The 24,896-nt window shown below is 51.3% G+C and overlaps 1 protein-coding gene across 20 annotated transcripts in view; it reads right to left on the bottom strand.

Moving 5' to 3' along the window:
• The window catches only part of SLC37A1 (solute carrier family 37 member 1), a 91,477-nt gene that overhangs the window by 38,184 nt on the left and 28,397 nt on the right, over window positions 1-24,896 (bottom strand). For 9 of the 20 annotated variants that reach the window (XM_078358788.1, XM_078358790.1, XM_078358785.1 and 6 more), the window contains 7 exons: window positions 18,664-18,796; window positions 17,924-18,002; window positions 13,932-14,067; window positions 11,063-11,139; window positions 9,982-10,148; window positions 6,191-6,228; window positions 1,929-2,009 (listed from right to left, as the gene is read on the bottom strand). In XM_078358788.1, the coding sequence (XP_078214914.1) occupies window positions 1,929-2,009; window positions 6,191-6,228; window positions 9,982-10,148; window positions 11,063-11,139; window positions 13,932-14,067; window positions 17,924-18,002; window positions 18,664-18,796 (711 nt within the window). Of the gene's footprint in view, window positions 1-1,928; window positions 2,010-6,190; window positions 6,229-9,981; window positions 10,149-11,062; window positions 11,140-13,931; window positions 14,073-17,923; window positions 18,003-18,663; window positions 18,797-24,896 lie in introns of all 20 variants that reach the window. The other 11 variants (XM_054248918.2, XM_078358784.1, XM_054248909.2 and 8 more) reach the window with 4 other exon arrangements.

Genomic DNA, 24,896 nt, shown 5'->3' with positions numbered 1-24,896 from the left:
TCCCCTGCCCCTTGATATTTAGAATTCTCTTCCAGTGGGAAACAGAAATTTGGAAACCGGGTGGCAGACTGTACCGTGTGCAGCCCAGTGTGGGTGCTGGGCACCCAGTGTGTGGCCTCGGAGGCAGTCCAGCAGCCATGTCCCCCAGGAAGCCCGGCTCACGGCTAGGACTCCAGCATGGAGAGCGGGTGTCTGATGATGATATTCACAGGCAGCCACTGTCAGGTGCTCTGGAGTGAAGATGACAGGCCCCAGTGCAAATGCCTCACATCCTCCCGATGAGAATTCATTCTCGGCACGTGGAAGCAAAGAATGGCGACCTGAGTTTGGGAATCAACTTTTCTCTCATAAATCGTGCTGATCATCCAGTTTAGGAAACTAAGTCAGTCATGCTCTACTGTGGCTAACCACTGGAATCTCCTGGGGGGCTTTGAGGAGTCCCAAAGGCCCCAAGCCCTGCTGAAGCAGTCTGTGGGGCAGCCCCAGGTGAGTTCCACTCATAGCAAGCTGAGGGCTACAGGACTTCACAGGCTGTTATGCGGCAAACAGGCTAAGCAGTGGGTGAGATGCAGCTGGAGGAACGTCATGTGGAAAGAGTCCACTTAGCCAGGAGAGGTGCACCCTCCGACCCAGGGAGAAGGGACTGCAGGTCCACACGGAAGACCACCTGGACTCAGGTGGACCCAGATGCCCAAGAGCCACCCACGGCCCTTCCAGGATTTGTAAAGTGCATCACGGTCCACTTGCTGGGCTGGTTTAAAGCCACAGACACAGAGCCTCTGCTCCTGACCTAAGCCCCAAGGAGCCCCCTAGACAGACAGAAGGCTGTTTTTGCTGAGAACAGGCCCTATGCTCACACCTGCTCATCTCAGACAGGGCTCGCAGCCACGGAGTCCCAGTCGTTTGCTCCTGGAGATGGGAGAGAAAGTGTGAGGCCAAGAAGCTGGTTTTCCAAAACCAGCAGGGGGGCCGCTGCTGCCTCCTCCTTATACAGCAAACAAGGAGAAACTGGGGGGACGTGACGCAAGGCTGGAGGCCAAGAGGCACCTCTGCCTCCAAATAAGCTATTTCCAGTCTGTGTCCTCAGAGTCCCATATGGGATCCGTGCAGCTCCTGTGGGTCTGGGGGATTCTGTGGCCAGGGTACTCCACTCATGGCTAACACTTTCCAAGAGAAAAGGGCTCCCTCTACGAAAACACACACCCCCACCAAATACAGGCAGACGCACATGGGCAGGGGTGGAATAACGACCGCTCTATCTAAAAATGCTAAGCTCGCCCGCAACCTGATGCTGTCTGCAGCTACGCTTTAGGAAAGGCCATCCCAGAGACATTTGCGGACTCCCACTTGGCATGCACAGTGCACGGTGGAGTAGCACTCAGCCTTCAAGCACCCAATCCGTGCTCATGCCGTGTTTAGTGGGCCCAACAGTTCTTGAGCCACAGCCAATCAGAAGGATCCTCAGAGACGTCAATTCAATGAGACCCAGTTTTTTAAAGATCTGGACGTGGTGGCTCACGCCTGTAATCCCAGCACTTTGGGAGGCCGAGGCGGGTGGATCACGAGGTCAAGAAATCGAGACCATCCTGGTCAACATGGTGAAACCCCGTCTCTACTAAAAACACAAAAATTAGCTGGGCATGGTGGCACGTGCCTGTAATCCCAGCTACTCAGGAGGCTGAGGCAGGAGAATTGCCTGAACCCAGGAGGCGGAGGTTGCGGTGAGCCGAGATCGCGCCATTGCACTCCAGCCTGGGTAACAAGAGCGAAACTCCGTCTCAATAAATAAATAAAAAAAAATTAAAAAAATAAAGATCTGGATGTTTGTGACACATGTCACTTAGGCAGAGGAACGGAGAGCCGACGTGGTCAAAGGACTTTTCCTGCAGCTCCCACGTTCTAGGAAGTGGAAGTTATGTGCGACTTACCAGGGGCCTGTTCTTTTCGCTCTTCAAGCTTTGCTTCTGGAGTCTCAGTCTGTTTGTACCATTCTCATAGGCTTTTGAGTGCTGGGAGGAGAAAAGCTTCATGAGAGCAACACTGACTCAACAGCTAGAATTAAACCTTACTCACTGTAGCAAGGACCTTACTGACTTCCCGAAAAGGCCACCAAGAGAACATAAGAGAACTGATCAACAGAATAATGGTTGAGCTCAACACTGCAGACTCTCGGATAACAGAATGTGAAAATAAAACCCTCTCTTGAAGAAAGACCCAAGACAGAGGTGTAACCAAATGTAAAAATACCCATTAAGGCGACTTAACTTTTCTTAATGGCTTTGAGATTGTTCCCACGGTTTTGAAATGAAAAGGCACACACCAGTGTTTCCCTTCACAGGGAGGACAGCGGCCCGCCCTCAGCCAGCTCATCGCTTCTGAAGGAGAAAAGCCCTCTCTAAGGGAGGCGTGGGGTTTGCTCATCAGCCCAGAGGATCATTAGCTTTTGTCCTTTATCCATTCATATGGATATTGCAGTAACATTACCTGTTAAGCCAACTGTGTATTCCTGGGAGAAATCCCATCTGATCATGTACATAATCCTTTTGTAGGTGGCTAAGTTCAGGTTGCTGGCATTGCGTTTCCCATCTACACTCACAAAAGACGCTGGTGGACAGCTTTCCTAGGTTGGCTTCCTTTGTTATTACAATAATACCTCATAGAATGAATTAGGAAGTTTCCCCCCACTTTTATTTTTTGGAAGGGTTTGTGAGTAATTAGTATTCACTCTTCTTTCAATGTTTGGCAGAATTTACGAGCCAAGCCATCAGGTCCTGGGCTTTTCTTTGAGTGAATTTTTAAAATTAACAGTTCAATTTCTTTACTTGTTTTAGATCGATGAAGATTTCCTCTCTCTCAAGTCAGTTTTGGTCGTTTCTGTCCTTCTGTGAATTTTTCCATTTATTCTGAGTTTTCTAATTTGTTGGCATATAGTTGTTCATGGTATTTCCTCGTAATCCTGTTATTTTGGCAAAGGTGGCAGAAATGCCACCAACTTTTGGTTTGCTTTTCTCTACTGTTTTTCTGTTCTTTGCCATTGGGTTTTAAGTGTGATAATGGTATATTACGTTTTGTTTCACACACAAGTTTCCTTATATTTTGGAAACAAACACTGAAGTCGTCAGAGACAAAATATTAAGATGATTGGTATTTGCTTGCAAAATACATCAGCAGGAGGTGGGCAGGGACAGTATCGGAAGGGGCACTGATAGAGTCAGACTGGCCAACTGTTGGAGAGTTGGGTGCTGGGTACATCGGGGTTCATTATACTGTTATTTTTACCTTTTTGTATGTTTAAAGTCTCCGTAACAAAAGCTTTGAAACATTGGGAACAATTAGAAGTTCGTCCTAAAAATGGCACTTCCACGTGGGAGCTTCCCAGAGCCAGCCAGCACATCTGAAGTATCTCACAAACGCATTTCGCTTTGCCCCACAGCTCGCATTTGTGATAAAGGGAAGAGACTACACAAGGACAGCAGCTGATGGGACATGGGCCAAACTGCCCTCAGCTCCCTCGGGAAGGCCCATGACAAAGGTCTCGTCAGTGTCCTGCACGGAGCGGGTAACATTCCTGCAGGAAAAAGAACTTCGGGGCTGTTTGCAGAAGCTGATGGAATCTCCCCAGGTGTCAGCCATCTTGCCCTCTGCGACGAGCCAACACAGAGAGGGAAGAGGACAAGAAGCTGTTTCTCTGGACCACCTGCCCCACGGCATGCCAGGGACACCTGAGTACCAGGGGATCTCAGTGAACTGCTCAGAGAGGATTTGAACGAGGAGAATGAAACATAGACTTCAGCCCCGAACTCACGGACACAAGGTGCAGAAGCACCACCTCTCGCCGAGATGCACTCTCATATTCCTAAAAGCTGTGCAGGAGGGCCGGGCGCGGTGGCTCACGCCTGTAACCCCAGCACTTTGGGAGGCCGAGGCGGGTGGATCACGAGGTCAAGAAATCGAGGCCATCCTGGTCAACATGGTGAAACCCCGTCTCTACTAAAAATACAAAAAATTAGCTGGGCACAGTGGCGCGTGCCTGTAATCCCAGCTACTCGGGAGGCTGAGGCGGGAGAATTGCCTGAACCCAGGAGGCGGAGGTTGTGGTGAGCCAAGATCACGCCATTGCACTCCAGCCTGGGTAACAAGAGCGAAACTCCATCTCAAAAAAAAAAAGCTGTGCAGGAGAAAACCCGCCCCTCCCCAAACTCCCCGTGTGCCAACTTCCTATCCTCAGGTCTGGCCGCCCCTGGGGGGAAAAGCTCTTCTTAGAGGGCAGAGGACGTCCCAGGGCGGAAGGTGTGTGCCATGGTTCTCCCCATTCTCAAGCTGGGCAGTCCAGGTAGCTCTAAGCTACTTTACGGCACGACTCTACACGCTTGGAACCTGAAATTCATGCTCGCGACAGGAAAATGGCTCTTTAAAACACTTAAAAGTACCAGCTGTAGTTTTACGAACACCAGGAGGTAACTGACCTTCCTGAAGGCTCTGGTTGCTAAACTTCCTTTTGTTTCTGTTTTTTCTGTTTTTGTCATCAAGTACCAGAACGCCTTTCTGATGAATCACACCCAGAAGCCCGATGTAGTGACAGACAGAAAGGGGACTCTGGCTCCCTCTCCTGCACGAGGCCGGGTGGTGCTCCGGGCGAGGGGCTCGCCCCCTTCTGTGAGTGACAGAGATGGACCAGATCCACCAGCAAGGATTTCACATGGGGTGACATGGCGCCACTGGACCGTGTCATGCAAGGGCTGATGTGCTCTGTTTTGAGACCGTGTCTGCAAGTGAGGTGTGAAGAAGAGGTTCTGGGGAGCAAAAGGGGACTGTTCCAGGAAGCTGCTGAGCAGCGGCTCAGAGGAAGCTGACGGTGGTGAGAGCGTTTCCATTCCACATCCCTCACAGAGCAGAACCCACGAAACCTGGCCAAGGACAGGGCACAGGGCTCAAGGGAGGGGGCGTCGGGCTAGCTCCTGGGATCTGGCCTGTCCACAGGGTGGACAGCAGCTTCCTGACTGAAATGGGGATGCTGGGGGATCGGCGTGTTTAGGGGCAAAATCAGGAGATCTCCTCTGGTTGTGTTAAGTCTGAAGGACACCCAGATAGATCGGTGGGAAGGTCGAGTGGTGGTGAGATCTAGGATTGCAGAGCTCAGGGGAGGGGTCCCTATGAGGCCAGCATGGGGACTCAACATCAATCCCCCCGGGGGCACTGAAAGGCCCAGTGCGCTCTCCTGCAGTGAGTGGGAGGACAAGGAAAGAGGAGGCTGAGGAGCAGCCTGGGAGCACTCCCACCTCTGGGCTCTGACACTCAGCATAGGCCTGACTAGCATGTTAGCCCAGGGAGGGGAGCCTTTCCCAGAGGGAGGGAAGCATCATGTCAGATGCAGTGACAGGTCCAGCAGGGTAAGGCCAGAGAGCTGACTGCCCCATGTGGCCAGGTGACATTGCTGGGACCTGGATGGGCTGTTCCTGTGGGTGGCAGAAGCCTGCAGAGAGGAGGGGAGTCCCGCCAGTGGAGGTGGGAAGGGGGGCGGCTGGGAGTAGGCATGAAGGCCAGAGGGACTTTCTTCCAAGACAGCAATCAATACTATAAGAGTGTGCCAGGAATGGTATTGGGGGTGGGTGTGTCTGCAGGAGCCAAGCCCTGAGCCATGCAAGGGGAGGGGACTGATGCCGTGGGAGGGCCGGCCTCAGGCAGGTGGGAAAGTGGCCGATGTTCACTGTGGGCACAGCTAGGGTAGTGCTTGTGGTCAGCAATCCTGCCTGCAGGGCCTGTGCTGGCTGATCTGGGCAGGGGTACAGAAGAGAGAAAGGGCGTGCTGGGCAAACCTCCTGGCCAGCTGAGATGTGCAGCTGCCAACTTAAGTGATGGCAGCCAGCTCCCATGTGGCGCTGAGGCCCTGGGGCCACCGGGAGGCGCCACTCCTGGGGAGGCGGGGCCGGGACCCAGCCTTTGGCTCCCCTAGCATGAAGTCCTTAATCTGGACAGCATCAAACCTCTTCTGGGTTTTGTTGATAAGGTTATCAGCAAAACCCACAATAGGATATTATCTATTCCTAGAACTGGCAGTATTTTGAGGGTGGGACTTGTGTCCACACTGTTTCTGTCTGATGCCGCACGGGCAGGAGCAGGCTGGGGAAGTGGTCAGAACACTCTGCGAACTGCCCACTGTTCTAGAAGGGGACAAGGAAACAGTCCTTACCGTCACCAGGGTGGAGGAGCACCTGACGTCCTTCGGATCTGAAAGAGCAAACATGAGTCCAGGGCTGAGCACGTCCAGCACCACGGCAACGCCACGTAAGCTACACGACCCCAGGGCAGGGCACACGGGAGCACCGGCGGTGAAACTGACTGAACGCAGAACTGACAATAGGTGAGTGGATCTGAGCTGCTCTTGCCACAAGAAACAAAGCCGGGCAGCTGTGGGCTGTGATGGCGATGCTGACTTGCTTTGCTCTGCTCGTAACCTTTTCACTGTCTGTGTGTGTCTGTGACACCATACAAAATGCCATTATACCTTTACTAAATCGGCATTCGTTCCAGAAAAAAGCCATCGCCATAGCATGCCATGACCCCACACACCCTGTCCATGAAGTCTATGAAACATAGAGCTGGCTGCCATCACTTAAGTTGGCAGCTGCACATCTCAGCTGGCCAGGAGGTTTGCCCTACCTGTGTGGAAGGCGTACGGCAGATCAGGGCCAGCCAATGCCAACGTGGTGAACATGAACACTACTTTAAATACGGAAAACAGCTCCCAGTGTGGCCGACAACAAGTGGAGCAGGCGGACGCTGTGCAGACCAGCCCGTGAGTCACATTCAGAGGACGGGCCCCAGAAGGAAAACAAAGCCAGGAAAAGCACATCGGGGGAAAAGGCGGGAATGTCTGCACTGAAGTATTTGTACATTTGCACATGAGGTATTTCATGTTGTGAAATTCATCAGGAATAAAAATGAGTGGAGATAAAACATCCATCTTGGTACAGAACAAACATCTTTATGTAAATGCAAGGAAGGGAGGAAACTTGCAAAGGGACAGAACCGGGAGTGAGGCTTCAGCCTGTCCTTTAAAGATGCCAGTGACCTGCCCCAAGCAACATGGGAACCCACGGTCAGCCCCAGGCTTCGAGGAGCCATGGGAAACCAGCCCTGGTTTCTCCAGGATCTATTTCCGTAGCCCCCTCTGACTACCCAGAATCTTGGTCTTTTTATAACCCTGGATGAAACCGGTTATTGCTTTGCAATCCAAACTGAGCTACAGGGCTGCAGGCTTCCCACGGCCGAGTCCATTCCTGCACGACCCAGGGTGACACTGTGGAGGGGCAAGCAGCTGCTGAGCACACTCCTGCTGGCCTCAAGGCCCCCGCTACGCTGTTGGGCCAGGTGGGTCTACACTGAGAGCTCCGAGGCTGGCTGTGGGGTGCGCTGCCCTCCTCTCCTGGGCACAGCCCAAGGACGAGGCCATTGACAAGGGACACATGGTCAGCATGCTGGGCAGTCCCAATGGTCCACCTGTGATGTGCGGTCACCAGTTTAAAGGACATCAGCCATTTCATCCCCTCTGTATCCACTCAGTGTGATGCCCCCCACCCTAAGGCGAGCAAGGGGGTCCCCCTGATATGCTGGACTTTCACCTTGAGGGACTTGAGCACACATGTCCCTTGGCTGGGATCCATCTGAGAACAGCTTCACAAAGTAGACTCAGAGAGGCCTGAGAAGGGAGCAGGGGACGCCCTGGCCTCTGGGCCCCACCCTGGGCAGGAGATAGAGGTGAAGGAGCAGCAGAGAAAGCTCCATCCCCCATTGGTCACAGGAATGGTGTATCTGACGCCTTTAGCATCTGCCCAGGCAGTGATTCGGGACAAGGAGGGGCAGAAACAAACCAAGAAGCACTGGATGTTTCCTCCCTGTCTGCAAAGAGCTCCTGTTCTCAGACTCTGCATCCAGCCACTGCTGTCACAGCTGGGTCCCACCGTTCAGACGTGGTGCAACTCCCGGGCACAAGGGGAAAGAGTGTTGGGCCGAGTCCCTGGGCAGGAGGCTCTGGGGGTTCTGTTCTGTTTGGCTACAGACGAAGCACACAGCCCTCCTGTAGGTGAGCCTGCCTGTGGCCAAGGAGGACCCAGGGACAGGGGGCATCTGGATCATTGCTATCTGCCCAAATTGGATCAGGGAGGCTTATTCACAAGAGCCAAGCTCTCTCTGCTTACAGAGACAAGCGTCCACACGGGGCCCTGAATGCCTGGACGTGCTGCTGAGCTCACCCACCATGGCCACTGAGCAAGCTCCTTCCCTCCCACATGTCCTCTCCTCTCCAGAGTCAAGCCCTTTCCAGCTGAGGAAGAGAATAAAAGGCCCTGGGGACTCTACCCTCAGGCAGGAGACACCTGGGGGCCCCTGTGTGCTAACAGAGAGGCACATTGTTCTCCTGGTGGCTAGTGTCTCAAATACCTGGAGAGCAGGGACACGGAACTCCAGGTTCTAGGAACCAGAGCAGAGGAAAACAGGTGGTGGGAACGGCCTTTCCCAGAACTGCAGTGGCACACCAGCCAGAGCTGAAAGCCACCTGTTGGCCTACTGGTAAGGGAGCTGGAGCCCTGCCCGTCCGGCCAGGTCCCTGCTAGGGCTGTCCAGGGTACTGCTGAAGGCCGAAGAGGGGAAATGAGAGCTGAGTGCAGCCTGGGACCCCTACTTTCTGCTTATACCAATGGGTGTGTTTGGGCATTCCTCATCTGAATGTTTATTTCCATTTTCACCAACACAGAAGACTGGGCTGAGAGTCTCAGAACTTATAGGGTGGCTAGATGATGGCCATCTTCAAAATTAAAAAGTTAGCTTTGGCAAGACAAAAAAGTGAGCACCTAAATGGACTATGCATTAACTTCTGCATGCAGAGCTGAAGTGATAAGCAGCACCCAGCGTGGCTGGAGGGAGCTGGCTCTGAGTGTCCCCACCTGGGAGGGAGCGGGAGGGAGCTGCAGGGAGCTGTCTGTTGCCTTGTGGTTTCACTGTGCTTTAAACTCAATCAAAGAACTCAGTGCTGAGGACAACTTATCAGAGCAGCCTGTGGGATTCGAGCCCCTGTCGTGTGACTGCTGGGGCCACCTGGGCCTCTCTAACCTCGCCGTAGCTGTCCTGAAGCCTCTCAGCACCTGCGGGCTCTACTTCAGAAATTAATTTCAGATTCAGCTAAATCAGAAGTTTTTCATTGAATCTGAAATGGAATAAAGGATTTGATTTTCCAAGAGATACTTTTTTACCCAATTAAGATATTAAGTAAGTCTTTTATTTATTTGTTTATTTATGGAGATGAAGTTTTGCTCTTGTTGCCCAGGCTGGAGTACAGTGGTGTGATCTTGGCTCACTGCAACCTCCACCTCCCAGGTTCAAGTGATTCTCCTGCCTCAGCTGCCTAAGTAGCTGGAATTACAGGCATGTGCCACCACACCTGGCTAATTTTTTATATTTTTAGTAGAGACAGCGTTTCTCCATGTTGGTCAGGCTGGTCTTGAACTCCGGACCTCAGGTGATTCACCTGCCTTGGCCTCCTAAAGTGCTAGGATTACAGGCTTGAGCCACCACACCCGGCCTAAGTCTTTTATAACACTGTCCAAGACATATCTTATCAGAAGGCAAATAACTGACTTGGTACAATTCAGGTTGTGGTGGTGAGATGGGTGTGAGACGAACATCCCTGTGGGAAGATGTAAGATTCCCAGGCACGAACGCAGCATGCTGGGGCAAGTGGAGGGGAGGGCGATGGGAGGAAGGAATGTGGGCACAGGTCACTCCAGAAATCAGGGAAGAGTAGAAAATCCAGCAAGACCGGGAGAGAACCAGCTCCCGGGGAAGTCCGCATGCAAACCAGGAAGCCTCCCTGGCAAGAAGAGTGCTGAGGAAGCCACGGGCAAACAGGGCGCTAGGCCATGCCACTCTCACGCTCACTCCCAAGGCCTCCCTCGGTGGGTGGTCTCCAAGGCCATGTGCACTTACGTTCAATGAGGAAGAGAAAGCACACTATCCCCATGGCTGCCACGATGGCCCCGGGCACGATGAAGGACAGCCCCCAGCACGTGGACACCCAGTAGCCAGCAATCAATGAGCCCAAGATGTTGCCCACGGAGGTGTGGGAGTTCCAGACCCCCATAATCAAACCTCTCCTGCAACACAACAGAACACGGGACAGAAGATGGGGTGAGAAGCTGGGATGAGTCCCCCCACGTCGGGCATAGATTCACGAGGACCACGGAGACACTGCCTTTGTGGGACGCGGGACTGGAGATGCCCCCAAGAGAGCTGGATGGATGTACTCGCTTCCAGGCTGTGCCATCACACGTGCCACTTCTCTCTCAGAGCTGACTTTTGTTGTTCTCAAGAAGAAAGAGTCCTTTCCCTGAAATTCTTGGAAGGCCTAAGGTTACACTTTGTGACTCTGCCATCTGTTAATACATACAGCCGCTTGATAAACTGCCATTTGCACAAAACTCACAGAGGCACCCACCCGGTGAACGAGGCACAGCATCTAGGAGTTAGGACCTGATGATGCGGTGTTCCAGTTTTAGCTTCTGCATCTGGTTTGCTGTTTTCCACCATAACTAAAGCTTTGGCCTGGCTGTGCTGAATTTTACACAGCCATTTGCAAATAAATCTGGACTCCCCAGAGCCTGGGTCCCAGCTCTGCTACTTCAGTGCTGTGCACTGGGTGACCCAGGTCAGGACTTCTCAAACTCCCATGTTACCACGTAGCTTCGGCTTCAAAAGGCCTGGGGCAGGGTCCGGACTCTGCCTCTCCCACAACAAGAGGGAGGCCAGGCAAGACAGATGCAGAGGAGCCTCATGACACAGACTCCACCTGGCCCACAATGGGAGGGCGGGGCTCCCATCTCGAGGGACATAGGCCATCTGAATTTCAGAAATTCAAGCCCCGGAGGTTTCAGCCATCTGATTTTAAAGAGGACAGTAACATGTTTTTGCTGTAATCAGTCTACAGAAAAACTAAAAGTCAAATGGTCTAGTTTTCATCAGAATCTTTTAAAAAATAAATGCTGTTGGAAACAGGGCTGCTTTTTCTCACCTTCCTTTTCCAAACCAGTTGCCAAGGCAGGTGACGACGCTGGGCCAGCCGGTGGTCTGCACCAGTCCGTTGATGACCTGTGGGAGAGGCAAAGGAGAGACTGAACCGCAGGAAGAGGGCTGGGGAGGGTGCCACAGTGGGGGTCGGGGGGGCGCCTCGGGGAGGCACACAGAGCTTCTCTGCTCACACAAAGAAGGACTGTCAGAGACGGACTGTCACTGCATATTTATATATAGTTTAAACTACACATGTATTTTTAAACCATATACACAGGCATCTATATATTTTTCAAAATAAAAGTAATCCATGCCTATTGTGCAAACTTTAGAATACGTAGAGAAAAGCAAGAAAAGAAAACCCAGCCAGAACCCCACCACCAGGAGAGGACAGCTCGTAACAGAGTGGGGCCAAGCTTTCCAGTCTCTTTCGAATCTAAGAACGTTCCAGAAAGAGGCTAGGCGCAGTGGCTCACGCCTGCAATGCTAGCATTTTGGGAGGCCAGGGTGGGAGGGTCTCTTGAGTGCAGGAATTTGAGACCAGCCTGGACATTATAGCGAGACCCCCTTGTCTACAAAAGAATTAAAAAGTAGCCAGGTGTGGTGGCGCACACCCGTGATCCAAGCCACTCAGGAAGCTGAGGTGGGAGGACTGCTTGAGCCCAGGAGGTCAGGGCTGTTGTGAGCTGTGATTGCACCACTGTAATCCAACTGAACAACACAGTAAGTATTTTTATCTCAAAAAATAAATAAAGAAAAACTTTATAAAGAGGGAAAACCTTTCTTCTCTTTTCAGAATTGTACAATAAATATGGCTTGTAAATTCCATGTTTGCCCCTTACAGTACCATGGAGAAGGCACTGGTGTTAGTCATTCTCTGAAATGAATACAACCTTGACTTAGCACCTTGGAAAAAGCATCTCTGCACCTTTGAAGAACACCCCGACCTGAGTTTCATGAAGAAACTTGGGGAATGTATTACTGAGGATGCTTGAGTGCCCTGAGACTCGGGGTGGCTCTATGAGACTGCAGGAAACCAGGGCCAGCCTGGAGCCTCTGACCACCTCACTGCACTAAGCCAGCTCTCCAGAGCAGGGTCCCCAACCCCAGGACAGCCTGGCACCCATGACCACCTCACTGCACTAAACCAGCTCTCCAGAGCAGGGTCCCCAACCCCAGGCCAGCCTGGCACACCCAACAACCTCATGCTCTCCAGAGCAGGGTCCCCAATCCCAAGCACAGACTAGTCCTGATCCATAGCCTGTTAGGCTGCACAGCAGGAGGTGAGTGGTGGGCAAGTGAGTCTTACTGCCTGAGCTCCGGCTCCCTTCAGATCAGCGGTGGCATTAGCTTCTGATAGGAGTGCGAACCCTACTGAGAACTGCGCATGTGAGGAATCTAGGTTGTGTGCTCCTTATGAGAATCTAATGCCTGATGACCTGAGGAGGAACAGTTTCATCCCCAAACCATCCTCCTCTCTCCCTTGTCCCCGGTGGAAAATTGTCTTCCACAAAACTGGTCCCTGGGGCCACAAAGGCTGGGAACCGCTGCTCTCGAGGATGCCTGGGAGCCTTCCTCTACCTGTTGCTGCCTCTGGACCAGCCAGGCTGGGCCTTCACTCCAGAAACATGCTGGGACTCTGGAAAATGGTTTTCTCCTCCCTTCTTGTTTTCTATGTTGCTACACAAGTGTGAATTGCTTTTGTAATTAAAATAGTCAAACCTTTCCAAATGTTATGGTAAAATCTTGAGAAGCAAAATTAAATACCATTTGCCTGAGGGTTTTATACACTCCTCTGAGCTATCGGGGAGGGAGCCTCAGAAGCATCACAAAGCCCAAAATGAGCATCATTATTTTCCATCACTTTCCACGGCTGCTAAATATTGATCCACAGGACTGCTGGGAAGGGCAGAAGCCAGGAGATGCCAGAAGGGCTGGGCCCAGCGCCAAGGGCAAAGCCAGCGCGGGCTGTCCTCAGGCCTTCTCACCTTCTAGCACCTTCGTGATCTCTCCTGTCTTCTCCACTGACTGCCTCCCACCCCTCCTGCTGCCCGACTCCCAAGTCGGCCCTTCTTTCTACCCTTGCCTCCCTCTGGAGAGTCTCCCCGTTTCCTCACTGTGACCCAGCCACCTGCAGGTTTTCCTCTGCTGGCTCGAACCCAAGTTGATCCCTGAACATTCCGGGCACTGATAAAGGTGTTTCAGTTGTTGACCCAAAACATGGAAAGCAATGAGCCCTGGCCCTGAGCCGAATTCCTTAAACCCTCACGTCAACTCCATATGCCAATCCCTGGCTGCGGAGAGACCCAGGTGGAGCGCCCTGCCCCGCTGTGTGTCGAGACTACACAGCCCCCACTTCGTCAGTTCTGCTAACAAATGCTTTATCCGATCACCCAGAGTTTAGTGCTTTGTCCTTGGGAAGCCCATCCGGCCCTGTCTTGGGATGGTTTGGGGTACTCTCTGGGGGGAACTCCCCTGCCACTGCTTTTAGGGTGACTCCAGCTGGGGCTTCGGCTGGAGGACACACCCTCCAACCCCTGAGTGGTCAAATATTTCTCAAGACAAAGCATCTCAAACTTATCCACATGAAGATGGGAGGCCTCCTAAGGGTGCTGCATGTCAGCCTCCCTGCTGGGGCACTGACAGACAGCATTCTTTACGAGGCAACTCCTGAAATTAAGAACATCCTCCTGGCTGCTGGACTTTCCAAGCAGAAGAGAAAGGAAGGACTTTGTATGTCAGCTGACCCTGACTTCAGACAGGATGCACTTCTGGCTCCTCCCAACAGCTTGACAGCGGTGATGTGACATAAACACCCCACCCTATTCACAAAGGAACCCCCATACATGGTGAGCCATGGACCCAAACCTTACCTGAGTTACCACGTAGAATCCGAAACTGTGGATGTTGTAGAAATACCCCAAGCCGAACAGGGCGGTGAAGGCTCCGCTGGCGAGCATCCCAAACGTTAGGTAATACCTGATCGGCAGGCGTTCCCCAATTATGCCACTGAGGTGGAGAGGGAAACACAAACAGGAGGTGACAAACACAGCCAGAACGTCAACCACCTGCTGGCTCCTTGCTGGATGTTTTCATGCTGTTCTCTGAGCTGGGAGAACTCTCAAGCCTTACAGTTTCCAGGAAGGTTTCACACAACTATTTCCCTATGGAGTGTTTGCTCACCAGAAACCAGACTGGCGACATCTTAGAAGAGCTTATTTCTAGGAAAAGTCCCTATCTGTCAAACAATAAAATTCAAACCCTATGACTTATCTATGACAGTTTCCAATGAAAGGAACCAGGGACTTGTGGTGCCAGTTAATCCTGCTTCCACACAAACCATATCCAGTAAACGTATATAGTGCCTTAAAACGCCAAGCGTCAAACTATACCGTATGTCGCGGAACGAGGTCACAGATGACCCCGAGCAAGTCCCTCGGCCCCACAAGCTGTAATTAAGTCACCTGTGCTAACACACCTGGCTGGCTGGGCTCAGTGGGGAAGTGGCTTTCAGCTGCTTGCCACTGCCACCTCCCGCCACACCACTCTGACCTGATTTAAAGGCAGAAGGTTGGTTCTGTGGTAAGGTCTGAAATGCTGGGGTGGCTCCTCTCTGATCCTCTGAACGGCAGTACAGTTCGCCAAACGGCTGCCCCCTTTGGTGTCTTACCCTTTAGAGCTGTCTGCGGACCCGGTGGGATAAATGATGATTTGCCCCTCACTGAAACAGCCTTGAGCGGGGTGGTAAGCACGTCTCCAGCTCCACAGTAGGAAACAGACTTAACAGTCTTTACCCACCATCACAGCACACGACCCAGTGCCATCCAGAACGTCCCTTACTGTTTCATGGGAAATGTTACTACAGTCCAACTCAACGTGGTGACTTGTTAGGTAAATAGAAAAGCTGTAGAGTGTCACGGATGAACATGAGCGCTTCACAAGCGTCAGAGACTCTCTGGGTCTCACTTTCTTCTGTAGGGTCATTCTAGGAGTCAGATGAACAGGAAACCTAACACACAATGACACCTGCCTGCCGTGAACACCATTCTGGGAGTCAGAGCCAACATCCTCATCTTTCATTTCAAGAACCTACACCCGAGAGCTTTTCCTCTGAATTCATCAAGTGAAAGATCTACCGAGGGTCATGCACGTGACCTTTTAAATACTAAAGCAGAAGAAAGTAACTTAAAATTACAGCGAAAATTTCAGCTAACACCTCACCAGTGAAAATTTCAGCTAACACCTCACATCACGCACAGACTCAAGGGCATTCTGGGGCTAAGGAGTTATCACCCACCCACTTCAGAGAAGAGGAGAGATGTCCCTGAAAGGCCAGCTGAGACCAGGAGATATGTCACTGAGAGGCCGGCTGACCCGCCCAGGTCTCAGCACAGCCAGCAGAACCAGACGGGCTCCTGAGAGCTGGTGCTGTTGGCTAGGCTTAGAAGTATTCTGTAATCTTGCTGTATGATTTGGGCCCACTTTGGTCTCTACTGAAAAGTTTTAAAGAAAAGTTCTAACTGAACGAACACCATTTCACATGATATGGGACTCATACAGGGATTCAAGTCCACGCTGCATCTGCCTGAACCCGCCAGGCAGTGCCTGGGCTGTGACTGTACCCTCTCGTATATGATTTCATCTGACACAGTGAGCAAAACACCACTCATCGCTGAGACCTCAGGTAGGGACTGTCATACAAAGAGGCCCCTTCAACGAAGCAGCGTGTGCCCTTGACCAGGAGTTTACCGCGTAGATGTCGCATTAGACCGAATTTCGTTTTAATAACCTTACTGGCGACTTGCATAGGAATTATCTTTACTGATAAGTAAGCAGCGGTAAGCCACTTTATTCATGTAAAGCAGGCTGTCTGAACCTCCGCACTGGGTATTTTGGGTCCGATGATTCGGTGGTGGTGGGGGCCATCCTGCGTGCTGCAGGATGCTTAGCAATGCCCTGGTTTCTTTCCACTAGATGCCAGCAATATCCCTTTCCTGGTTGTGACACCCACAAATGTCCCCTAGGAGACAAAACTGCCCCCAGCTGACAACCATATTTAAATAGCTTTCTAGTAACTGAGAAGCACACACTCCCACTCTGGGTCTTTTTATACCACAGATTGTTTGCGTTCAGTAAGCCTGCAGTCTGGGGACTGTAAACATTTGACCTCAAAATGGAGAAGGTCTGGCAGCCTGGCTGAGACCCAGGCCCTAAGGAAGCCCAAGGTACACACCACACCCTTTCCAGCTAGGCTCATGTTCTGCTGCGCACCACACACTCTGGGCTTTATTCATTTGTTCACTCAGACAAGTTCTGCAGAAGGAGGCAAATCTACACGTTCAATAGAGGGAGGGCTGTGCACTCCTCTCCAACAGCAGACACTGCCTGCCTGGGCACCAACCACTCATCAGGGCCCCGACTGGGGCAGAGGGCCCAGGTCTTGATGATCTCACACTCCGGGTGGCTCTCACGGAGCAGCTAAACTTTTATGGGGATCCTGGGGTTCACCAGGCTTAAAGATCTCTGTCTCTGAACAAAAGCCTCCTGGGACTGCATGCCCCAGTCCCTGGCTGTGGCCTGACTATGGTCGGTCTCCATAAAAACTCGTGTGGAGGCCTCATCCCCAACATAACAGGTGCAGGGAGCTCTAAAGGACATTTGGGTCGTGAGGGACGCACCTTGATGCAGGAATGCATGCGCAGGAGTGAGCAGCTGCCTCTCAGGACTGACGAGCTGTCAGAAGAGGTGAGAGCGGGCTGCTATAAAGCAAGGTCACCCTGCGCTGTGTGTTCCGTGCACCTGCTCACCGCTCACCCATCTCACAGGTGCCTCCGCCAGGTGACGCCCTCCACCACAGGACAATGCGCCACAAGGCTCTTGCCAGCTACAGCTGCCCAATCTTGAACTTCCCAGTTAGGTAAGAGCTAAATATGCCTCTTTTCATTGTAAATTACTCCATCTCAGGTATTGTGTTAACAGCAACAGAAAATGGGCTAGAACATCCCTATAATGCCTTTAAAAAAAACCCGTCTGGACTGACACAATAGCAGTTTGAGATCAGCCAATCACACATCCTACAACCCACATAACATTCACCACCTGCCCTAGTCAGTTCATGAGTGGGATAAGAACAGGCTGGGCTGGCAGCAGAGGCCAGTCAGCGTTCTGAGCTTCTACATACATTGACTCAATCTTCGCCCCAATCCTGTGATGTAAGTACTATTATTTCCCCCATGTTGCAAAGGGGAAACTGAGGCACAAAGAGTCATAGTAGCTTGCCCAAGGCCACTTCCTAGCAAGTGGTAGGGCTGGGATTCAAATCCGAGCTGTCTGGAGTTCCCCGCCTGCTATGTGGGGCTGCTTCTGCTGTGCTCAGAGTTCTGGGGCCAAGCTGGGCATCCAGGTGGAGCTGTTCAGCACACAGTGTGTCCACTGTTCCGAATGGCAGGTGCAATTAGTTATCAGGGGCATGTAAACAGATGGCAGCCCCTGAACCACAGGAGAGGTCGGGCTCTGCTGAACGGGAAACTAGTTCCCTGTTCCTGAATGACCATGTCTCAGGATGGTCAGGATTCATGGTGGGTCCTAAACCCCAGGGCCAGGAAAGCTGAGGGCAACCTGTGTCCAATCTGCGGGATGCCTGGGACGTGCAGATCCTCCACTTTGACGTCCTGTGTGTGGGCACAGCACATGCACCTGCCTCCTCCTAAGCCCGGCCTCATCTTTGGGAAGAGAACAGCAGGGAAGGCACTGGCAAGGCAGGGCCCCACTCCCGCGCTCCCGTGCACTTCGGGGTAACGACGTCCTCTCTGCATGGTGGGGACCAGATAACCAGGAAGCGTCTGGAGAACTGGAGCAGACCTACCTGAGGTACATCCCCACGGCATAGGCGCACAGGAAGGAGTAGTCCAGGGCCCCGAGCAGCTGCTGATAGTTGTTCTTATCTACGTGAATTTGCAAATCAACAGGAAAAGCTCAGGACTGTTTAGTTTATGTTCTAGTGCATGGCTGTAAAACACAGAGCATCTGTTCTCTAAATCTGGGTGTGCTTAGAAAGTGAAAAGCGTGGTTTTCCACATAGAAAACGAGGCGGTGCATTCTCCGTTCAGTTTCTTGCGAAGGAAAATGAAGTCACCGCAGTTTCAAATAATCACTAAATATAATACAGACATAATTCAGATGCGGTAAACCTCACTGTGCACGGTGGCTGGACATCTGACTGATGCCTTTGGTTTCCATGTCCACTGGCTCTTCTGTGGCACGCCTGCCCAGGCCAGCAACCACACCAGGCCCTGGTGTCTCTCTCTCCTTCCCACCCACAGATCTATGCCCTGCAAGTCTAACCTTCCAAGTCTGACAAATACAAAACCCAAATGATCTTCAACACATTCCCCGTTAAGAGAACCTTCTTTCAGAAGGGACAGCTCCGTGCACAGGCACTGGGAACACAGCGGTGAAGATGTAACTGCTCTTAGGTAGGAGAGGGCTGTCATGGAAATGCAGTTACATCTGGGAATAGCATTACTTCCACTAAAATTATTAACAGCAAGGCTGGAAGCATCTTGGAAGGACGGCCACTTCTGGGCGGACTGACAATGAACTTACCAAACGGTGCCCAGCCACAGTCGGTCTCATTATCAGGGAGCTGGTGGGGGGCAATGGACCCAGCCTTGCTGCTCTGGCTGCTGAATCTGACATCCGCTTCATCCCAAGCAGTGCAATACTTGTGGAGCTCACCCTAGGAGATGGGAGGACAGACGCAAGGAGAGGCAGTGGCCTCAGTGAAGCTCAGCATGGGACACAGAGAGGAACTGCCACCCCTCCTCTCCCGGCAGCTTGCCTGGGACACCTGCACCCTGCATTCTAAGAGAGATACAAGGACACCTGCTGGTGACGTTCCAGCAGGACTCTGCAGCAACCCTACTCTTGAGCACACAACGGACATGAGCCATCTTCATATGCCACCGGGAGACGAGCCTCGGGAGCGGTTTTAGTCCTACAGTTCCAAGCTAGAAGCCGACCGCCTGTCCTCCTCGCCCAACTGTCCACAAGGAAGAAGGGGTACATTTCCCTAGATTCACACAACAGACAATGAAAAAGAACTAGTTACAGGTCCAGGCAACAGTGAGGATGAATCTCACACATATAACACGAAGAAAAGCAGCCATTCGCGAAGGAGGGCAGATGGCGGCATTCCACTTCCAGGAAGCTCGAGGAAGGCAAGCGAATCCATGCTGTTAGAGGGGAGAGTCAGGGTTACCTAAAGCAGGACAATGGGGGACAGGGCACGGGAAACCTTCTGGGAGCTAGAAAGGGTCCACCCCCTACCCTAAGGGATGGCTGCCCCCATGTGCATGTACGGATCTGCCAAGCTGGGCACTGAAGATCTGTATACTTTACTAACTGTAAATCATACCTCAATTTAAAACTACCCCTGGGGCAGGGGACCACCAGCCTACCACTGTCCCCAGAACCAGCAAGCAGGGCCAGGGTTGCAGGCCTGTCTGGGAGGCAGGGGGAAGGGAAGCCATGGCCCTGGAGCTTGGTGACTGGCTGTGTGAGCATGTTATTGCTGCCCTGCCTCAGTCTCCCCCTCCGCAGACAGGGCTGCTGCCCAGTTACAGAAGCCACTGGGACCTGTGGTGCTGAACACCAGGCCATTCACACAGAGCTTAGGATGGCCCTTGTGAAACAAACCCTGGGCAGAGAGGAGAGCTACTCTGTCTGGAGGCAGAGGGGCCTGAGTGGGCTCTTCCCCAGCGCATTCCTTGGGAAGAGGAACAACACTTCCAGGACAGCCCACATGGTGTGGGGGACCATCTTGTTGTGGGGGAAACTGAGGAAGAGAGAACGTGCTCTGTGACTGTGCGTCCCCTCCCGGGTGGCCTCTGTCATTCCCATGCCTCTCTTCTCGGGGGTCTCTGTAGTCATCATTCTGCACTACTCAAGGCTCAGAGGAGCTGTCCCATCAAATGTGAGTGATGTGGAAAGTGAGGTTCTTGTGGTCAGAGGGGTATCCCTTAGGGGGATCGAGTGTCCAACAATTCAGTACCTATGAGAACAGAGGGACATCCTTGTGAGCTGGAACCTGAGAGAGGCCAGGGGTCTGGAGGGCAGTGCACAAAGCTGGCTCCAGCTCAGGGCACAGAACGCTGGGCAGGTTGCCACCCCAGTCACCAGGCAGGCAGCGGCCAGAAGTCCTGTCCCCCTCTGCAAGAGGGAGTGGCCAATAAGGCTGGCCACCTTCAAAAGGCCAGGGATTTTGACTCAGGGCTGGACACCTTGATTTATAGCTGGCAGCACGTGGCCACGTCACTGAGTCCTGGCATGGCACATGGGACACAGCTGCCCCACAGTCACATGGCTCTGTCATCATCACTGGGCTATTCTGCTGTATTTAAACACTGGCCCAAAAAAACTAGCCAAGGGCTCTACTTTACAATGTGGTCATCATCTGCCTGGCAGCTCCCTCGGCAGAGCTGGTCCTCCCTGGAGGTGCCACGCTGGCCTCCTGGCATCTCAAGAAGCGAGTACTTTCATTTGCTCCCCAACTGCTCAGGGGCCCCTGGCGGCTCCTGCTTGTGTTTTAAATTCTCCACCATGACAGGTTGTGAGTGTGACTGTGAGAACCAGGGCAGGTGTCTGCAGCCCTTCCTCTCTGTATCAAGCTGGCATCCTTGGCCTTTCCCCATTGACCTGCTGCCTTGTTGGACACTTCTCCTTGGCACCTTCAGAAGTCAGGAGCTTCTGCTCACCTTTCCCTGCTGCCTCTCACGGAACCAATTTGGCCATACCCAAAGGGCCTACGTGTCGCTGTTTCAATTCACCTCTCAGTGAAGAAAGCCACAGACAGGGCAGGAACATAGGAGACTCCTCTGCTGAGGGAGAATCATGTGCAGGGATGAAGTGAAGTTTCTAACCTTAACCTTGCACAGAAGAAAGGAAAAAGAAATTCTGCAGGCCACTGCTTAAAACAGAATTTTTATATCCTTTGTGATTTAATATTTCTGGGGAGGAACCACCTGTGGACAACATAGCTGAGTAGAAATGCTCCGTTTTGTTCATAAATAAGCAGAAAAGGTTTTCTAGTTTTCTTATATAATGAGTGGGGGGCCCCACATCCTGGTTAGAGACACAGGCTTCGGCTGCAAACAGGCCTGCATTGAGATCTTGGTGCCTCTCCGTGGCTTCTGACCTTGGTGACATCATTTACACTCCCTGGCTATCAGTTATTGAGTTGGCATGACAAGGCCTGTGTCCTAGGGTTGCTGTAAAGCTGGACCATAGGGAGAACTATGCAAGATGGCCGATCGATAACAGCTCGGGATTGCAGCTCTCAGTCAAAGCGCAGAGAACAAGAGGACGCCATACTTTCAGACAAAGTCTGGTCGCTCACGGAGCAGAAGATCCCCAGTGGAGGACCCCCACGGGTCGCCAGCGCGACTCTTGTGGCCAGCGCAGCGGTTTCACCGGCACCTCGGCGCGGCAGCTCTCGGAGCAGAGTAAACAGGGCCAGCTCCCCTTCTGACTGAGGTTTGGAGCCCGGGGAAGGCAGAGTCGCCCATTACGGACACAAAAAGGAAGCCAGACAGGAGAATCCTGGGCAGAAAAGCACCATCAGTCTTAACGCTGCCATTCTGGCCCTGGGAACTAACAACTTGGACGTCCACCCAAGAGACCTAATCTGAAAGTTGGTCATTTCAAAGGCGACAGGAGGATAAATTTACAATGATGGGAAGAAACCAGCGTAAAAAGGCTGAGAATACTCAAAATCAGAACACCTCTCCCTCTAAAGATGATCACAGTTCCACATCAACAATGGAACAAGGCTTGACAGAGAACGAGCGCATACCAATAACAGAATCACTCTTCAGGGAATGGATAATAAGAAACTTCTGTGAGTTAAAAGAACACGTTGTAGCCCAACGTAAAGAAACTAAGAATTTTGAAAAAGGTTTGACGAAATCCTATTGAGAATAGACAACTTAGAGAGGAGTATGAGTGAATTAATGCAACTGAAGAATACAATACAGGAACTCTGAGAAGTATGCACAGGTTTAAACACTCGAATTGTTCAAGCAGAAGAAAGGATAACAGAGGCCAAGGTCCAACTTAATGAAATAAAACAAGAAGACAAGATTAGAGAAAAAAGGATAAAAAGGAATGAGCAAAGTCTCCAAGAAATGTGGGACTATGTGAAAAGACCAAATTTACGTTTGATAGGTGTACCTGAATGCGATGGAGAGAATGAATCCAAGCTGGAAAATACCCTTCAGGATATTATTCAGGAAAATTTTCCTAAACTAGCAAAGCAGGACAATATTCAACCCAAGGTAATATAGAGAACACCACAAAGATATTCCTCAAGAAGAGCAACCCCAAGGCACATAATCATTAGATTCACCAGGGTTGAAACGAAGGAGAAAATACAAAGGGCAGCCAGAGAGAAAGGTCAGGTTACCCACAAAGGGAAGCCTATCAGACTTACAGCAGCTCTCTCAGCAGAAACCCTACAAGCCAGAAGAGAGTGGGGGCCAATATTCAACATCCTCAAAGAACAGAATCTTCAGCCCAGAATTTCATATCCAGCCAAACTAAGCTTCACAACTGAAGGAAAAATAAAATCTTTTATGAACAAGCAAGTACTCAGAGATTTTATTACCACCAGGCCTGCTTTACAAGAGCTTCTGAAAGAAGCATTACACATAGAAAGAAACAACCAGTATTAGCCTTTCTAAAAATACACCAAAAAGTAAAGAGCACCAACATAAAGAAGAATTTACACCAACGAATGGATAAAATAGCCAGTTAACATCAAATGGCAGTAACCCTAAATTTAAATCGACTAAATCCCCCAATCAAAAGACACAGCCAAAACCCAACGGCATGTTACATCCAGACCTGTTTCACAGGCAAGGATACACAAAGACTCAAAACAAAGGGATGGAGAAAGATTTACCAACCAAATGGAGAGCAAAAATAAATAAATAAATAAATAAATAAATAAATAAATAAAAAGCAGGAGTTGCAATTCTCGTATCGGATAAAATAGATTTTAAAGCAACAAAGATACAGTGGTAAAAGGATCAATGCAACAACAAGAGCTAACGATCCTAACACCCAGATACATAGAGACTTAGATTCAATGAGACAGAAAACTAATAAGGATATCAAGGACTCGAACTCAGATCTGGAACAAGTAAACTTAATAAATATTTATAGAGCTCTCCACTTCAAATACACAAAATATACATTCTTGTCAATACCACATCACACCTACTCATAGGTTTAAATGAAACATCGATTGGCCATTATTAATACCCATTTTTTTTGCAGAATAAAGCAATATTTCTGTTCACCCTCCCTCTCTCTCTTCCTCTTTCTTTCTCTCCTTTACTCATTTTTTTTCTTTCCTTCTTTAAAAAAAAAAGAAAGCTGGACCATAAATGGAGTGCCCTCTCTGGCCTTCCACCCCCCGGAGGAGCCCAGGAAACGGCTGCTGTGAATCTGGGCACCTCCCCAGCCCTTCTCTTTGATGTTGAAAGGTCATCTCCATTCGCACCCGGCAGCCGTTTTGGAAGGCTGCCGCCAAAGCAATTGAGGTTTCATATGACTCCAGCACAAAGGGTTCTGAGGATATTTACATAACCACAGGCTTTCAGCAACATGGCTATAGCTGAATATTTCTACAACTTTTATCCCCCAAACCTGGCATTCGAGGGACAAGGCAGACTTCATGAGGCTCAGATGAACTGATAAGCAACCCCCTCGCCAGGAGAACAGATTACTGCCAAGCGGCTTCAGGGCAGCACCCTCATCTCTGCACAGCCACGCCATCCCCAAATACTTGGGGAGGGGGCCAAGTCCTCTGGGAAACATCTGCTTTCTTAAAAGCAGCTTTCTTCACCCAAGTGCCTTTCAACAAGCTACATACAAAGCCAATCAACCTGCGACCTCAGGCAGGTATTAAAAACTGATCAGGCCAAAGGCTCCCTGGCAACTGAACTCTACGCTTATGATATGGGAGGCAGGGAGGCTGAGTGGGCCCTGTGAACACGTGGGTGTCGTGGCTGCCACAGCATCCATGCGAAACACGGCAGAACAGCAACAAAAACAAACAGCAGATGCCATTGCAGGGGGAGGGTGGGGGTGGGAGAAGAAAGGGCCAATCATCTGGAGGACCGAAGGAAACTGCCAGGAGTCACAGCAGCTTGGGGTGCACGGGGAAGGTGGCGGGGCTGGGAGCTGGCAGTGTCTTCTGTCTATAGACTCCCTGGCCATATCTAGCCTGCTTCCCACCCCTCCCACTGGCAGCAAGAGGAAATCCCATCCAGGGAGCAGCAGGCAGCTGCTTCGGGAATTCCTTTTAGAAGATGGCACTAGAAAAGACTGGAGCGCCTCATTCTACACCTGCACAGACCCATGCGGTCATTTAGGCACAAACATTTGCTGTGTTAGCCTGCATTCCACGAAGACTCCATTCTTTCAAAGCTGAACCTGAGCCACTGTGCAGAGAGAAACCACTCATTCCCCTCCTGGTTTCTCAGCCATACTGTTGCCTAAGGCTACAGCCATGGGCCACATTCTCTGCAGGAGGTACAGGACCTCTACCTACCAGGAGATTATCAGGTGATCTAGAGGGTGCAGAGCCACTGAGAGGCAACAAGGAGAGGACAGGACAAGAGCAGGGGATCTGGGTCTCACTGAATCCCCCTAGAGGACAGTGCGGTTAGGTCAGCTTCACCCCACCTTCAGCCAACACAGTGTGTGTGTGTGTGTGTGTGTGTGTATCTGTGAGTGTGTCTGTGTGTGTGTATCTGTGTGTGTGTCTGTGTATT

This window comes from Callithrix jacchus, chromosome 21 (genome assembly GCF_049354715.1).
Source record: "Callithrix jacchus isolate 240 chromosome 21, calJac240_pri, whole genome shotgun sequence".
Classification (NCBI taxonomy): domain Eukaryota; kingdom Metazoa; phylum Chordata; class Mammalia; order Primates; family Cebidae; genus Callithrix; species Callithrix jacchus.
This window is presented reverse-complemented; position numbering and strand designations above follow the sequence as displayed.